This window comes from Hippopotamus amphibius, chromosome 7, assembly GCF_030028045.1.
Source record: "Hippopotamus amphibius kiboko isolate mHipAmp2 chromosome 7, mHipAmp2.hap2, whole genome shotgun sequence".
NCBI lineage: Eukaryota > Metazoa > Chordata > Mammalia > Artiodactyla > Hippopotamidae > Hippopotamus > Hippopotamus amphibius.
In genome coordinates this window covers 10940769-10958556 of record NC_080192.1, presented here as the reverse complement: position 1 = coordinate 10958556, position 17788 = coordinate 10940769, and the positions used below count along the sequence as shown (strand labels likewise).

At 55.5% G+C, this 17788-nt stretch overlaps 1 protein-coding gene across 1 annotated transcript; it reads right to left on the bottom strand.

The window, feature by feature from the left end:
• Nucleotides 1–1935: 1935 nt before the first annotated feature.
• Nucleotides 1936–16453, bottom strand: IL2RB (interleukin 2 receptor subunit beta). The gene is made up of 10 exons (XM_057742465.1): nucleotides 16427–16453; nucleotides 16194–16314; nucleotides 15639–15855; nucleotides 14718–14796; nucleotides 13270–13375; nucleotides 11677–11825; nucleotides 10169–10334; nucleotides 9481–9601; nucleotides 8020–8104; nucleotides 1936–4994 (listed from the first exon to the last, which is right to left on the bottom strand). The coding sequence occupies exons 1-10, from the start codon at nucleotides 16451–16453 to the stop codon at nucleotides 4242–4244; spliced, it is 1824 nt and encodes a 607-aa protein (XP_057598448.1). The 3' UTR covers nucleotides 1936–4241.
• Between the last annotated feature and the right edge of the window lie 1335 nt (nucleotides 16454–17788).

The following is a 17788-nucleotide window of genomic DNA, read 5'->3' as shown; positions in this document are numbered from 1 at the left end:
GGGGGTTTCACTGGGGGTTTAGGCAGGGGTGTGGCATGGCCAGATGTGACCATGATAAGATCACCCTGACAGAGATCTGAGGTGGCAGGGGACAGGTGGACCAAAGAGGAGGCTGAGCAGGGACCTGAGTGAGAGGTGATGCTTCCAGGTCACAAGAATAGGATGGTTTCAACTACAATCACAATCATGGAATACGGGCTGCTTTTCTTTTTTAAATTGGTTGCCAGGAGGCTTAGAATGGAATTTTGCTGATTTTTTCCCCCATTAATATAACTGTCCCCTACGCAGCCTTGTATGTGCAAAAGGGCCAAAAGCCCTGGCGTCAAATGCACCTGAGTTTGAATCCTGGATCCACCAACAATCAGCTGCATTTCTAAACCTCCTTGAGCCTCAGTGTCCTAATCTGTAAAATGGGGAGCATGACACCTGCCTCCCAAGGTCCTTTTCAGGTGATGAAATGATGCTTGAAAAGTGTCTGGCATTGTGTCTAGAACATAAATATTAACTTTCTTCCCACTTTTTTAATGTGCTTCTTGAGCATTTTTGAAACTATCCAGGTTGTCAGTAATTAGGACAGTGGCAAGTTATTCACCCTAGCTACGAACTGTTTCCACTATAATTTGCTTGGTAACTGTGGACATCGGAAATTGCTTGGAGTGGGCATTGAGAGGTAGGGGGAGAATAGAGATATTGGGGGACGGAGGAGGTGAAGGAACAAATACAGCTCAAGGAACTGGAGACCTGAGGGGCTGGAAAGCTCTCCCACCTCTCCTTCCTTTTCTTTTATCCCCCAATCTTCCCTGGCTGCCTCCTCCTTCCCGCTCCACATCTGACAGTTCTCTGAGGCCTAGGCTACCTGGTCCCCAGCTGGTGCCGCTCATCTCTTCTGCAATCTGACCCAGGCAAGCCTGTCTCTCCTTCATTTCTTGCACCCCTGCCAGCTGCTCCCTCCTTGATCCATCTCCCAAGGCCCAGACTCTAATCCACACCGGACACGTCACACTGCAGCTTCTGGCCCATCAGTCCATCTCCACTTGGTGTAAGGTGGCTCCCTGCTCTGCTCACTGCCAGCTCAGGTCTCCCATCAGACACCATAGGGACAGCTGGGTTCCCTGGGTGTGCCTGCTCATGGGCCCCCGTCAGATTTCCAGTCTCCATCATCTCAGCCTCAGTTTTCCCTGCCTAGAAAATCAGAGTCAGGGACAATAGTTTCTGTTGTAGAAGGAACCTGAGGGATTATCTGGCCTAGAGATGTCACCAGGTACCAGCTGTAATCAGTCGAGACCTGCCTACAGGATCTAAGGCTGCATCCAAGCTCCAGAGATAGGAGAGGTATGATCAGTTAGCAATGTCTGGCAGGCACCACTGCAATTGATTAGCAATGTCTGCCATGAGTGCAGCTTTATGAATGCCAGATATTGCTATTCATGATCTGGTCTAACTTTTCAGAGTCAAGGATACTGAAAAAATAAAATTGTATATATTTTAAATTTATATAAAAATTATTATTTATGAATTTAAAATTATATATACGACTATAAATATATTTGTTATATATATTTGATTATGCATATAATTTGAATATATAAATTATATGTATATAAAATCAAGTGCAATATTTTCCCATGAGACCATGTCAGATGGTGCCTGGACACAGAATAAGATAAATCCGACTCCTTTCAGTAAAAAAGATATTTCCTTTACAGCCCCTCTGTATTGTCTCAAGGAAGAAGTCTCTGTTTGGTGCTGGCATGTCTTCATCAGCTTCCCAACACTTGGTTATCTCCCCTTTAAACTAGAGATAGAGTGGATTTCCAGCAGGCAATAAATTGAAACATTTTTTTTTTATTGTATTTACTTTGTACCAGAACCTTTTATTTATAGTCAATGGAACCTTTTATTTATAGTCAATGTCATTTTTTTCATTTACAGAACCAATACAAAGATTTTTCTTTAAATAAAAGTATTTAAACAAAAAAGTGAGTTGATTTAAAGAAAAATATTAGGTAAACATAACAAAGATGATACACACAGATCATTTAAACTGTATATATGTATACACACACACACACACACACACACACACACGTGTGAGAGAGATACATATATCTTACACAATGACCAAGGGCTGAGAAAGGTAACCCTCCCAAGAATTCTGCAAAGTGGAAATTCCCTTGCAGAGAGATTTCCTAGTTTGCCCCAGGACACAGAGCAAAGCTGTGGGCACTGAGCTTGGGTCTGATGCTCTCCTCAGGACTGAGGAGACTCATGGCCCAGAACACACAGCATCCTATGGCAGGAGGTGGGAAGTGAGATGGCCTGGTAATTAAGCTATTCCATGGTAAGGATCCAAGACTCAGACAACCTCAGGAAAGGGGAGTTTATTTCAGCCATAAAAGAAACAGGAAGTAGCCCCCTGGGGAGCAGGGGTATCAGTGCTAGGAGCCCAGGCGCCCTTGCTAACTGCTCTGTAGCCTTTGGGGGGCCCTTCTCCACGTGCACCTGCTCCTCAGGGACCTCCCTCCAGGTCCTGTATTCAAATAGTCAAGACTGAGAGAAACCTGATTGGCCAGCTCAGGCCCAGCCTCCCTGATTGGACAGCTATTCTGTTCTAAGCCATCTCATAGGCTACTGATGAACCTATGGGTGGACTTGTGTCAGGTGTCCAATCAGCTGCAAGCAGGGCCTATAAACGCAGGCACCGGTGCTTTCACACCTTGGAGTTAGCTGGGACCTGTTGCGGTCCCTGTCTTCCCAGGAGTTGTAATCAAGAAGGAAGGTTGTTATAGGCATCACTAGTGTGAAAAGTGCCAGGGACAGAGGGAAGAGAAGTGGACGAGTGGTGGGGAGCACCGAGAAGGAAGGGGCTAGCGGTGTGTGGTGGGGGAGGATCGCCATGTGAGGGGACGAGCCTCTAGCTGGAGCGGGCGTGCTGGAACCTAATGGGCCTGGATTGCCGCCTCTCCAGGCCTTGACCCTCAGAAAGGTCAAGGCCCCAGGGGTACTCCTGTGAGGTGGATGGTACCCCCCTCCTGAAGGCAGCTGGGCACAGGGAGCCCAGGCAAGGGGATGCCAGATAGTTCATTAATTCACCCACGGAATATGACGGGGTGCCACGTGCACTGTGTCAAGTGCAGTGAATGGAGCTGCCATCTGGAGGCAGTGTGCCAGCCCCTGAGCTGCAGAAAAAACCCCTCCAGTGGAGGGTGGAGCAGGAGGCGCCCAAAGGATGGCTCCCTGTGACAGCATCAGGACCTGCCACTAGGAGGGGTTTACTTTCCAGTAATGCCTTATGAATCTGTGAAGCCATTGTGGAAAGATCCAGCCAGTGTCCACTTTGCTGGGACACCTGTGTCCATACTGGGGCCACAGCGTTAGGGATGCTGTAGCCAAGCATTCCAAGGTCACGAGAGATCCCAAAGGGGAAGTCACAGGGCCACTTTGTCCAGCCATCCTGTGACCCTGAGAGCCTGTCCCTCCAGCACCGAATCTCAAAGTTTGGGCACATTAAAGGAGGCGGTGCTTCCCTCCAAAGGAAGCGGAACTGACACTTGAAGGATAAAGGGAGCTTGTCACCTGGATGAGGGAGGCGCGGGCACCCCGGGCACAGGGAATTGCATGTGTGAAGGTGTCAGGGAATGAAGGTGCTCCAGGTGGCTCAGTAGCACTCTTGGGAGGGTTCCAGAAGGGAATGTCCCTACACGATGCTGGAGGGGCAAGGGGCAGGCCAAGAAGTGGTGCTGAGGGCAGTGGGGAGCCACGGCAGAGTTTTACACTGGGAGCAGCAGCGCCCTGTTTGTGTTTTGGAAAGAGCATTCTGGTTTTCCTGTGGTGAGTGGGTGGGAGGGGGTGTGACTGGGCCAGGAAGCCCTGCGAGGAGCCCAGGGTAAAGACCCCTGGAGAACCACGAAATCTCCCTGAAGAGTAGCTTCAGGGCTGGGGAGGAAGGATGCTTCAGAGGCAAAACCCACAGGACCCCACGATGGACGAGGGAGTGGGGGGAGTCAAAGTGCCTCTCCCCCCGAAGTTCTTGGCTAGCGCCTTAGGACCAGAGAGCAGCAACTGAAGTTTGGAGGTGAACAGGTAAGTGTGCGGGGCTGAGTGAGGGCCCTCTGGCCAGAGATGACCAGGGGCAGCTAACACCGAGTATCAGCAGCAGACGAGCCTCACAGACAGAGAGTCCTCAGCTGGGCCTAGCTCCACAGTGGACGGCCACCTGCCTCCCAGCCCTGGCCGTCTGTCTACACCGAGTAAGCCGGGTCCTGATCCTGGAGCTCTTGGAGGGACAGGTAGGCATCGGTGTTCAGGCAGGAGATGGGGGCCCTGATCTGGCCTTGCCCAGGAGGGCTGGCCCAGGGGAAGCCGGCCCTCTCCCTCGGGCTCAGGACAGGCACTTCCTCTCCTGCTTCTCCTGGAGCCTGCTCCAGGGGTGACTGCAAATCCACCAGGTCAGGGGCTTCCTGGGGGGGAGGTCCCAGGGGCTGGGGGGCCCAGTTTCCAGGAACTCCCTCCTGCGGGGCAGGGGGCAGCCTCCCTTCACCAGCCCCAGTGCCCCCCAGGGCAGTGTTCGGGGGGCCTGGGCCACCGAAGAGACTGGGGGAGAAGAGCAGCAGGTCGTCCCCGGGGGGGAAGGTGCAGTAGGCATCGTCCTCCCCTGGCAGAGGTGGCAGAGGTGGGAGGAGAGCCCCCTCGGGCGCCCCAGGCCCACCCTCCTCAGGCTGCTCCGTGAAGGGGTCATAGGCGAAGTACACCTGGCAGGCCTCGATCTCCAGGGCGTCTGGGAGGTGGAAGAAGAAGTAGCCCTGGTTGGTGAAGCAGCTGGTCACCGAGTGGCCGCTGGTCTCGGTTGAGGACGACGAGCCCTTGTCCTGCTGCTGCAGCAGGAGCAGCTGCGTGGCCTTGGTGTCCCTGTCCAGCACCTCCAGTGGGGAGATCTCGGGCGCTGGGCCACTGGGGCTGAAGGAGGATGAGGGGAAGGGCGAGGAGAGCCACTTCTGCCAGGAGAAAGAGCAGCGGAAGGGTGAGTGGGCCGCCTCCTCCAGACTCAGCAATAACCCCAAACTGCTCCTCCTTCAGCAATCTGCTCAGGGCTGCCCCCTCCAGGAAGCCCTCCTTGACTATACCCCCACCTCCCAAATACACACACACACACCCCCTGCCCACTGCCTCAGCCCAGGAGGGTGTGCCTGCTTCCCAGCCCCAGCACAGGCCTTCCTGGCTCCCTGCAGGTGCCCAGGGGATGTGTTGGTTCAACAAGTGACTCTTCATCGAGCGGCTCCTGTGAGCCTGGTGCCGCTCTTGGTCCCGGGAACATAGCATTGGGGAGAATCCTCAGAGTGTCTGGTGGGGACCAGTGCGCGTGTGGGAACCAACCCACCACTGCCAAAGCAGAAAGGGCCCCAAGGGTACATCACGGTCCCCATACAGATGCCCAGAGAGGGCCTGTGCCCTGACTCTGATCGCACAGCCAACAGGTGGAAGAGCTGGGCCCCAAGTTCCCCACTCACATGGGCATAGAACCATCTGCAGTGGGAAACTGAATGTCCCCCAGTTGACCTCTCCCTCCCAGTGCCCTGCAGCCCCCCACCTCCCACATCCTCCATCCACCAAGAGAGGAAATCGCCCATCAGAGCACTTCTCAGCTGCTCCAGACTCCACAGAGCCCTGGAGAGGAACAGGGAGACCCGGGTTCCAGCCCTGGCCCTGGCACTCACACTGGCTGTGTGACCCTGGGCAGGTCACTGCACCTCTCTGAGCCTCAGTCCCACAACAGTTAGCTGCCTCTTTCCTGACTTCCTCACTACGGGCCAGCAGAGAGATGTTGAAGAAGAAAATGAAGGTGGAAACACCTGGCGCAGGTAAAATGCAGACTACCCAGCAGAGGTGTAGGGGAGGGTATACCCCTCAGGGCAGGGTGATGGGGCCTCAGGAGAACCCCAACAGCCTTCTGTCCTGCGAACCCTCTGCAGCTAGACTGTGGTCCGCCCAGCACAGGGACCAGGACTGACGGGACCAGGCCCCACGGGACCAGGCCCCCTGCACTCTTGTGCCTAGCACAGGGCCTAGGAGCACAGGCAATAGAGAGCAGATGAATTAATGGACCAGAAGAGAAACATCCTGGTTCTCCAGCCCCAGAGTGAGTTCCCGGGGCTGAGCCACTCAACAAAATCTACCCACTCCCCCAAACCAGGAGTTCATGTTACAGGAGAAAAGGCCAAGAGAGACAGGGACAGCGAGGGCAAACTAAGGACGGCAGAGGAGGATAGCGGGCTAGGGAGAGAGGGAAAGAGCCGGGTCGGCTGAGGCTCCAGTAACACTCTAGTAACACTAGAAGAGGCAGTGGAGGCCGGGGCCGGGTGGCAGTACTGAGCAGTGGCCAAAAGAAGGAGGCAGGCCTGTGGGCCGCACTGGAGTGCTGGGCCTCGCTGGGCCACCCTCAGAGGTGTGTGTGGTCAGCCACTTCCTGGGCCTGGGCCTCCATCCACAACGCCCTGAAGTGGAGGTCGGGGCGGGGGGTGGCACAGGAAGAAACTCATCCCCTTCACACACACTGGCACAAGCACTGCCGGGTCCCGCAGGCAGGGCAGTGGGCCTTGGGGTCTCGGAGCAGAGGGTTCTGGGGCAGAGAGAGAGAGGAGCTGGCCTGTCACCCACATGCAGAGGAGAGGGCAGGGTCCCTCTTGACCAGCCCCCACCCCCCAGTCACATCATGCGTCCCCAGGGCCTTCTCGGGATCGCCCCTCCACACTGCAGGCCCAGGCCAGGCATCTAGATGTGGGGAGGACCTCATGGGAAGATGGAGTGGCTTGCAGCACCCTAGAAAGGATCCCAGTCCCACCTCAAAATGTCCTAAGCCCATAGGATGAGAAGGACTTCAAGGTGGAAGAGGTCTGAAGATGGCATGTAGTCCTGCCTCCAACTGGTTCCAATGTAAGAATCCTTTCTGCCACGTGGTGACGGAGAGTCAGCCAAAGCCAACTTGAATACCTCTGTTGATGGGGAGCTCACTACGTTTAGGGCTAAAGGAGGAATTTTAAGGAGATACATTCCCCCACACCAAGAGTACTGTAGGTAAGCTACCCCCAGTCATGGGAGTTTTCCAAAGAATTCCAGAAGGGGCCCTGATCAGCCCTGATAGAGCGCACCAAAGCCGGCTCCTGGTAGCTCTGTTCCAGCACGGCTTTCCAGCCCCTCAGCATTCCTCCTGGCATCTCTCCACCCCCACCTCACCCCTCTCCAGCAACACCAGTCTAGGGAGCCTAGAGTGGAGGTGGGGTGGCAGAAGCAGCCCATCACACCCCCCCACCCCAACTCGAAGCTTCCTTCCTGAAGCGTGTGTGGGCTGAGGGAGGGGAGACGACTGAACTTTAAATGGCGTTCAGAGTGTTCTGACATATGGGCACGCGCTTTTAAAATGAATCTGTGTTTTGTAACTAGAACTGCCTAGAGGCCTTGCCAACGTCTGTGATAAGACATGGAGCCCGGCCAGGGAGTTTTTGCAAGAGCCCGGAAAGCACTGACCCCACAGAGCAGGTCTGCACAGGGAGTGGGTGAGGAGAACTTGGACCTGGAAAATCCTGCGCCACCAATAGCCTGGTACCGGTGATTCTAGCTAGGGCTTCCCAAGCACTTGCTGTGTGCCGCGTGATGTCCTCGGGACCATACACATAGTAACATTCTCCCCCCACCGCCCGCCACTTTACAGGTGAGGAAACTGAGACACAGGGAGGTTCTATAACGTGCCCAAGGCCACATAGCCAGGAAGTGGCGGAGCCGGGGTTAGAGCCCCGGCAGTCTGGCTCAGATGCGAGCTGACGTTCAGCCTGAGAACGCTGGTGCCAGAGCTGGGGAAAGGGGCCCGTGCCCACCCACGAGGCGGCTCACTTTACATTTCTTCTCCCACAAAGTGCGAAAACCCCACTGTTCCCTCACCTCCTCCCCACCCCATCCACACCACCACCCACCCTCTGGCCAGCCCATGTCAGCTGCCTACTGTATCCTCCACCTCCAGACTCCTACCTGGAAATCTCCTCCATGCTCGGAGCTCAGCTGGGAAAAGAACTCCGAGGGGTCTGGGATGTGACACTTCAGAACCTTCTTCAGCCTGGACAGGGGAGAGGAAGGGAGGGAAAGAGGGTGAGAAGGGAATGGGGCCACAGTGTCCTGCCACCGGCCCTGCCTCTAATGGCAGGGCACGGAGCCTCTCCACACTCATTCATTTATTTTGTCAATATTGATCATGTGCCAAGTAAGGGAGGGTATTGTGCTGGGCACTGGGAACACAAGAATGGTCAACAGAGAAAGTCCCTGCTCTTAAGAAGCTGACATTCTAATGGGGAGCCAGACATGAACCGAGTGTGCAAGTTTACCATTCATTCTGTGGAGACAGAGAGCAGGATGCCATGCAAGAGAAGGATGTGGGGGTGGAGGACCACACAAGCCAAAGTGGTAGGGAACAAACAAGACTGGAGTAAAGTGAACCAAGAGGAGGGAGGTAGGAGAGAGGCCCGATTGTGGGCCTCCTAGTCAAGGCTGCCATGGACAGTGGTTCAAGTTGTGCACTGCCCAAGGGTACTTGGGTGGTTTTTTATTGGGGGGGGGCATTAGTGAATGGAGGCTGAATTCCAGCCCATGCCCTGCATGCAAGCTGAGTGCCCCAGTATCTGTGCCTCAAGATGTATGCCACAGCCTCAAGACCCCAGAAAACCTGGCTGCCACTCAGATGTCCTGGCTCAGGTCCCAAACTCCTTTCTGGTCTCTGGTCACACCCACCTCCCTGCATTTTCAGTTCCTGGAATGCTGCTCCCTTGTTCCCACCCAGGGTCTTTGCACAAGCTATCTTCTCTGCCTGGGATGTGCTCCCCACCCCTTCCCTGCCTGCGCCTCCTCCAGATTTCAATAGAATCATTATTTCCTCTTGGAAGCCCCCCCACCCCCACCCCCGGCCACCCCTTAGCTGAGATTCCTCTCCCTGTTGTCTGCTTCCAGTACATGTGGTACCTTCCTTCCTTCACCAGCCTAATCACATGAATGATTAGTAAGTGTCTGCCTCCACCCCAGGACTGTGAGTCCATGAAGATGGGACAACATGCCTGGGTTGCCCTTGTGTTCCCAGCACTCAGCATTGGAACCGGCCCTGAGCTGGGACTCAGTAAATAAAGGGATAAACAAATGAATGTGCAGACCCAGGAGGACCCCCCACCACACAGGCAGCTGGCAGGTGTACACACACATATGCAAGTCCTGAGCTTGATGCTTTGGGCAGGGCTCCCACGGGGCTCTCCCTGCCCTGCTTCCCTCGGACTGGTTCCATGGGCTTCCATCTTTGGGGGAAAGGCCAGGGAAAGGCCCCTAGGGCTTCTGAGAGGGCAGAGGGAGCACTGGAGAGTCAGAGCAGCGGGCTCAGCCCAGAACCTGACCTGATGGGGAGGGGGGCGTGTCAGGCGGGGGCGTGAAGGACAGGGAGGGGAGCGCTCTTACCACGGCCCGATGTACCGAAAGTTGGCCAGAAAGTAAACCAAGAGAACAAACGCAAAGGCACCACCGAGGCCCAAGATGATGTTGCCCGACCAAGGAAAGGGCAGGGTCTTCTTCCTGGTTGCTGCCCAGAGGTGGGAGGAGGAGAAGGGAAGGGCTTAGAGAAGTGCCCCAACCCACCCTGGGTCACTCCAGCACCCCCCACCTATGACCTGGTGCTAAGGGACAGCCCAACCTCTGACCCAAGGCCTTGACAGGGTCCCGGCTGGTCCAGCAGACCTGCTGTGTGCCCGGCCGACATGGGACATCGCGGCCAACGTGCTCATCACCGCATCCCTGCCTCATTACCATGATACCAACTTCACAGATGAGGAAACAGGCGAACAGGCAAAAACAGCCCAACCCTGACCTTGGCGGGAACCAAGAGTTTGAAGTTTCAGGGTGGAGAGAGTAGAAAGAGCCCCACTGGCCTCCTCACTAACTCACAAAGCCAATGGCAAGTCCCATCCCCTCACTGAGCCCCTGTTCCCATCTGTGAAACACACCCACGTTGCCCACCCTGCGGGTTACATCAAGTGAGCTAAGGATGGTAGAAGGGCACTGTACCTACACCCCAAGCCTCCCCCACCAGCTGCCCCCAGCCACTGCCTCCTGCCTGAGCTGCATCCCGACTCCAGCTCCCCATCAGTACCTGTAGGCCTTGTCCTGAAGGCCAGGGGCTGGCTCCAAGGGCTCCAGGCCTCATGGTTGCCTAGCTGGGGCCTGGCCCGCACCTGAAGTTCATACAGGGTGTCTGGAGCCAGTGTCTCCAGGGAGATCCATTGCTGGTTCTGCCTGAGAGTCAGCAGCGGGGCGTCCTGGGGCAGAAACAGGGCTGTCAGACCAGAAGGGTCCCCACTGCCCACCTCACCTCCCATGGCAGGGCTGGCCGAGAAGCTGAGCAGAGTAGCGCTTCCTTTCTCCCCTCCAGCCACCCTCCCTCCACTGTCCCCTCATCCTACAGAAAGGCTTCCTGATTACCCAGTTGCTGGGGCCCAAAACTCCAGGGTCAGCCCAAACCCCTCCCCCTCCCTTACCCCCCACATCCAAAGCCATCTACCAATCAGCAGGTTCCACCTCCGGAATCTATTTCTGCACTCTTCCCTCTTCTCCCCACAGCTTTCTCCTCCAGCTCCGAGCTCCCACCACCTCTGGGCCCTGTACAAGCTCTCCCTGCATCCCCTCTCCCCACCACCCCCAGGCTCTGCGACAGTCTATTCTCTACTCCACCAGAAAGAGGGATTTCCCATAGACCTCTCCCACCTCTGCATCGCCCTCTCTGCTTTTTTTCCGGTGCCCCAGACACACAGGCCATGTCTTGCCTTTGCAATGACTCTTTCCTCTGCTTGGAAGACCCTCCCCAGATCCTCAAAGGGTCAGCACCTATTTGAGCCCCAGATCTCAGAAGAGCCTTCGCTGGTCACCTGAGTCTGAAGCAGCCTGGCCCAGCCTTTCTCAACTGCGTTATCATATTTACTTTTCATGAGAGTAGGTATCAGCTTCCCACAGTCTCCTGTTTCTGGGCGCCAGCTGTCTGCCCCCATCCCCCACGTGAGCTTCCTGAGAGCAGGCAGTGTGTCAGGTTCACCCTCTACTCTCTCCCCAGCATCCAGCACATAGTAGGTACTCAGTGAATGTTTGTTGAGTGTGTGAGTGAGAGAATAAAGGAATGAGTAAGTGAATGAATAAGTGAACAACCCCTGTGGACTTTTTATATAGGTTTTTTGTTGTGTTTTGGTTTGGTTTTTTTGCCGCGCTGTGCAGCATGTGAGACCTTAGTTTCCCAACCAGGGACAAAACCAGCATCCCCTGGAGGGGAAGCGTGGAGTCTTAACCGCTAGACTGTAAGGGAAGTCCCAAACCCCATGGACTTGGACCACACTGGATTTGGAGAGGGAAGGGTGGTTGCCCCGGGCCTCTGAAATCTCCAGAGAGGGCAGTTGCCTGCCTCTTGGCTTTGTAAATCTTGCCTGGAATCTGCCACCAGCTGGACCCCTGGGGTGTCAGAGGACACACGGAGGGAGGGGGAGGAGGGCAGGAGGTACCGAGGAGCGGCAGGGGTTGCTCAGGGGCTTCTGTAGCTTTGCTGAGATGAAGGAGGGACAGGGTAACCAGGACAGGGAGGAACCAGGGCAGGCTGGGATGGAGCCAGGTACTCACCTCCCAGCTGTGGCCTGGGGACCTTGTCCGGGCCTCAAACTCCACATTGCTTTGAATGTAGTGGGAGAACTGGGAGACGTTCCAGGTTATGTTGCATCTGTGGGTCCCTATGTGGACGACTTGGAGGGAGTGAGGGGGCATCAGACGAACTGGAGGAAAAGGGAGAGGGAAAAAGCTTGGGGGAGGCCGGATGCTGAGGCCGAGATGAGAAAGCCAAGCCGGGATCCCACCTCCACATTTGCACCTGCTGCTCCTCCCTCCCTGTGTCCCTTCCCCCGAGATCAGCAGGTCCCTGCTCAAATATCATCTATTCAGAGAAGCCTTCCCCGACCACCCACCACTCTGTCCCCCTCACCTGTTTCATTTTTCTTCCTCGCATTTATCAACACCTGACATATTACATATCTACTTCTGGTCCTTTATTCATTTTCTGCCTCCCCCACCAGACTCTGAGCTCACTGAGGGCAGAGACTTGGTTCTCTCAGGTGTCCTTGGTGCCTGGAACATTACCTGGCACATGGTAGGCCCTTGATTAGATATCTGCTGAATGAATGAATCAAAGCAGCCTTTCTCTGTGCTCAGAATTGATCAGAGAGTTTTACCTGGATCATCTCATTTATTTTATTTAATTCTATCTCATCGATCTTATATGATTATAAGATTGTATGTTTGTAAAGTTCAGTTGATCTAAATTTTTATACTTCTGAGACTCTGTAGAACCACACAGATAATAATAAGTGAATGTTTATTGAGCAACGTGCTAAGCAGTCTCTGTGTCTTGGCTTATAGATTCCTTACAGCAACCATGGGCCGCGGGTAGCTGGTTATGTCCACTTTACAGATGAGGAAACTGAGGCGCAGATGTGTTAAATGATCTGCCAGTCAGATTATACTCAATTAAGGCAGAGCTGCATTTAGAACCCTGAATCTCATCCTCTGCCCCTCTCTCTTCCCTAGAGATGACCTCCAAGTTCAGGGACGGAGTCGGAGAAAGGCTAGAGGTGGGGCAGGGCACTCAGTCATTCAACAAACCTTCCCAGAGCACTGCCCAGATCAGGCCTTATGCTGAGTATTTGGAACAGAGACATAGGGATGGCAGAGGCTCTGCCCTCAGGGAGACAGACCCATAATCAGGCAGCAAAGACCCAGGACATAAACCCCCTGAAAGAGGAGGTACCAAGGGCTGGGGGAGTCTGAGAAGGCCTTCTGGAGGAGGTGATTCTTCACTGAGCCTTGAAGGGTAAGTGGGAATTTTCTGGGTGGAAAGAGCCTTCCAAGCAGTGAGGCCAGTACGTGCAAGGACTCAGAGGCATGAATGAGCAAGTCGAGTCTGGAGAGCTGGCCTTTGGTGTGGCAGGAATATAAGCCATGAGAGGAGGCGTGCTGGAGAGGGAAGCCAGGCCAAGTGGCCTTGAATGCCAGGGTAGGGACTCGGGACTTCATCCCAAGGTCAGCAGGCAGTGAGTTGGTCAGATGTGGGCATGGAAGCTCGTGGGGAGAGACTGGAGCAGGGTGATCCCAGGAGGGACACAGGGAGGGAGGTGCCCGCCCCACACAGCCCCACCCCAGCCCCACCCTGGCGTCCTCACTCACTGTACTCAAAGGGCTTGAAGTCCTGGGTCATCATCCTCCTCCACCTCTCCCCTTCGCAGCACATCACGGTCAAGCTGATGATGTCAACTATGGTCAGTTTCTGAGACTGCAAGGGAAGGAGGCTAGAGATGTAGCTGCCAGTAGCTGTGCAGGGAGAGGGAGGCTGTTGGGATGAGGATGGGGGAGGCCAGGAGGGGAGACCACGACTGCAACAAACTGGACCCCTTCCCCAAGCCCCTCCATCTAAGGCGGGGCTCAGCAAACTTTCTGAAAAGGGTCAGATATTTTTGACTTTGTAGGTCACATGGTCTCTGTCACAAGTATTCAACTTTGCCGTTGTTGTGTGAAAGCAGCCATGAAAAGACATGACAGTGAATGGGCGTGGCTGTGTGCCAATAAAACTTTATTTACAAAAACAGGCAGCAGGCTGGTTTGGGCCCACGGGCCAGAGTGGTTTGTCAACCCCCAATCCAACCGCAGTGAGCTGCCTTGGGAGGGAGGGAGTTCCCTGTCAAAAGAGGTGTGCAAGCAGAATGAGCCCCCAAGAAGGGGCAAGTTCGGACCTGTACTTGTGTTCAGCTCTGAGTGTGAAAGCTTCCTCTCCCCCATCTCTCCCCACACCCACACCCTCACTTTTCTGGAAAGAAATGGTCAGGAACTGAGCATCTCCTGTGGGCAGGTGCTGCTCGGAGACCTTAGGCACTTCTCTGGCTGATTCTCACAGCTGCCTATCCCCACAGTGCAGGTGAGGAAACTGAGGCTGGGGTTGGTTAAGGGACTTAACCAATCCCAGCCCCAAATCACATAACTGCACCTCTCTGAGCCTCAGTTTCCCTATTGGTAAGAGGGGGACAGTGCTAGTGCCCATGCACAGTCATAAGGCTCCCCTGGCAATCGTGTCAAGGGCATGCTCTGTCCTGGGTGGCATGCTAAGTGTCTGACCCTCACAATAACCCTGCCAGGTGGGTGCTGTTATTATTCCCTTTTACAGAAGGGGGAACTGGGACTCAGAAGATGCCCAGTGTCACCCAGCTGGTGTACAACGGAGCCAGGGCTGGACCCCAGACCGTCCAGCTATGCAACCCATGCTCTTCACCCCACCCCACCCTGCACTTGCCCAGACCTCGGGAGGAGTCGGAGGTGGTGGTTATTATGACTCGTAGGCGCTCTCCCCTCTTGATAAGGAACACAGGAGTGTCACAGGCTTTGCAAAGCATGGGGGACCAGCAGGAGCAGAGGTAGAGTGGCCTCGGATGCCTGGACTCCCGGCTCAGGCCTCTGCCCTCCTTGGATGCTACCTCCTTCCTTCCACCTCCCCAGCCCCGGAAGCCTGCTCTGCCACAGCCCCTGGCCACTGGGCTTGCTGGGTCCCAGGGCCACCTCCCCAGAAGGACACCCCTCTGCACCCACCAGCCCCCTGGCCTGTCCCCTCAGCTATAGCTACTCACATCTGGAGGTCCTAGGATCAGGTTACACGCCCAGGATCCCGGCTTCACTGGAAGAAGCTCGCAGGATTTGTTCCACCACCTTTCAAGACAAAAGAACCCTTTTAGAAAAAAAAAAGAGGGACTCCTCCAGGGCTGGCCCTCGGGCGGGTCCCCATGCAGCACCTGATCTGTGCCTGGGCTCTACGCCAACCCCCACCAGCCCCACCCCCCTTTTGTGAGCACCTTTTCCTGCCTTCTTATCCCAGCCTGGGCCCACAGCAGCTAAAGTGATCTACAAACAACTGGTTCAGACACACGGCCTTCCCCGCCTAAACCCCTCCAAAGTCTCCCCATGGAGTTTAGGGTGAAGACGATCCTTGATGGGGCCTTCAAAGCCCTTTAGAATCACCACCCACCTTGGAGCCAAGGTCAGACCCCAAAGCTGCTTCTCTGGCTGCCACTGGGATGTTTGGATCATGGCGACCCTTCGCCGATTCCCTTCCAGTCTGCAGGTTCCCCAGCTGCTCCTCCGTCCCCTGTCCCCACAGCTGCCCTAGGCGTCTCTCAAAATCCCAGCTTACTCAAAAAGTTTGGGGATCCCCCTGCTGCCCCACTCGCCTCTAAAATGGACTCCAGCCTCAGCATAGCAGGCGAGCAGCCCAATGTCCCCAAACTACTTTGTCTGGCTCATGTCCTGCCCCTCCAGTGCAGCCTGGACCACACGCCCCACTACCACTCAGGCTCCAGGAGTCTAAATATCTGACCCCCAAGTTCTTCCAGACTCCTGTGACACCAAGAGTCTGTGGGTCCTATGAGTCCAGGATTCTCAAAGTGCAGAGCTCTTGGAGTCTGAGAGCTAGGATTTCAAGCATCTAAAAGGCAGTGACTAAAAGATCTCACCACCCTGAAATTCCGTACATTTTCCTGTTGACCCCAGACCACCTTTTATCCGGCTGGGCATGGAGGTGGCAGGTCGTGGCCTGCAGGTCCCCATCCCGGCTCCAGACACAGGAGACGTTGGCCCTCGAGTTGTAGAAGCACGTGAGCTTGGAAGCGCCTGCTGGCAAGACGAGACGTACATGGCTGGCTGCAGGGTGCCCATGGCCCTCTGGGGTTTGGCCGCCACTCCTGCACCTACCAGGTGAGGAGGTATTCAGTCCTGGCAGGCAGAGAAAAGGTTTGTGAATCCGTTTCAGAGAGGACAGAACTGAGCGCCATAGTCTACAAGGACCCCCAGACTGGCCGAGGCAGGGAAGGGACAAGACAGCGTCTTCCTATGGTTTGGAGAGGCACGTGGGTGCAACGCAGGCAGGATGGAAGGCCAAGGGAAAAGGTGGATACGTGATCTCGGGTCCCACTGCTCCGCCTCCCTCACCTGCCTCGTGCCCCAGCTGATGGAGCTTCTGCCAAGAAGCAGGGTTCTTGGAAGAAGTTCTAGAAGGGCTTTGGCCTTCTCCCTAAGGGAAAGCACAGCTGTCCAGATGCCAGGATCCTCACCGTTCACCAGTGTAGATGCCCAAGGGATGGCCAGGGGCAACAGGAAGACAAGGAGGGACAGACACCAGGACACAGCAGGAGCTGCCATCACATCCACAGGTGGGAGCTGGGGATGGGAGCCCTGGATGAAGAAAGAAGGGGAGAGAGCACTAGTGAACACCCAGCCGTGTCCTTCCCCACCCAAGAGACAGGCAGGACCATGTCCTCTCAAGATGCACCCATCTGCTCCCCACCATGCCAGCCTTGGAGCCTTTGTACATGCTCTTTCATTTCCTTTCACCATGCTGGGATCCATGTTGTCATTGCGGAAAGGACTCTCTGAGCAGGCCCAACCTCTTGTTCAAAAGTTGGGGAAACTGAGGCCCTGAAAGAGGAAAGATTTGCTTACATCTACACAGGGAGGCCAACACAGAGCCAGAATTAGAACCCACCTCCTCTCTACCCGGCTGACCCCTTAACCACACCAAAACCATTTGCCAAGAGGTTCCTCTATGCCAGGCTCTATTTTAAACTCTTTTCACTGCAGCAGTAAGAGCATCTATCGGAGATACGCTCATTATTCCCATTTTCAGGTGAGAAACTGAGGCACAGAGAGGTGAAGCAAATTACCCGAGGTCACACAGCAGGTAAGAGGCAGCTGTGGAATCTGAGCCAGAGCAGACTGCCTGGAGCCCAACAAACGTGTGCTGATTACCTCCTAACAATACCTCACAGCAATACTCACGGAGGGGGGTTGGGGACTGAGTACCTGAGTACGCATGCTGCGGCAGGCGCTTTACATACATCAGCTCCTCTAATCTGCCCTGCAACAGGGGCTGGGTGCGTGTATTGGCCCCTTACACAGATGAGGAGATCAAGGCTCCAAGCCATTAACCTGCCCAAGGTCACATCGCAGAAGAGGCAGAGCTGGGATCCCATCCCCGGTCTCCCCCCCGACGTCCATTCCCTCACATCTCTCTGCCTTGCCCAGACCCTGTCCCAGGCGCTGGCCCCAGAGGTAAGGCCCACAGCAGCCTGGGGAGTCAGGGCCTGGCAGGGGCCTAGGCCAATCAGCAGGTGTCTGGCCTGGGTGTGGAAAGGAGCCCAGAGGCGTAGGTGGGGGCTCCTCCTTGCCTGGCCCACTGTCCCCACAGGGCAACGCTCCTGGGACGGGGCTGCTTGCCTCTTTCTTTGGACCCTCCAACCCCCTATAGCACAGGGAACAGGGTTGGGACCCCAAAGGGCACAGAGCCCAGAAAAGGCACTCCAGCTAGCCCCCTGTGCCCCTGAGTCATCAATCATGGTCCCGGGGCCTCTGTGGATCCCCTGGGGGGTGTCGCCTGGAGCCAGACCCCTGTCAGCAGGCCCACCAAAGGCCCAGGACAGGATCAGGCACAGAGCCTCAGGGTGAGAGGAGGGGGGCGGGCAAAGGTGTGCAAGATCACAGGAAGGTCAGGGCCAAACCACAGCCCCAGCCCGAAGCGAGTCGGGCAGAAGTAGCATCATCTAGAATAAGCTCCCCGCCACCCATAGCCGAAAGGGTGCAGCCCTGAACCCCAAAAGGGCAAAGAGCACGGAGGATGTGGAGGGCAGGGCAAGGAGGGCTTCTGGCCATC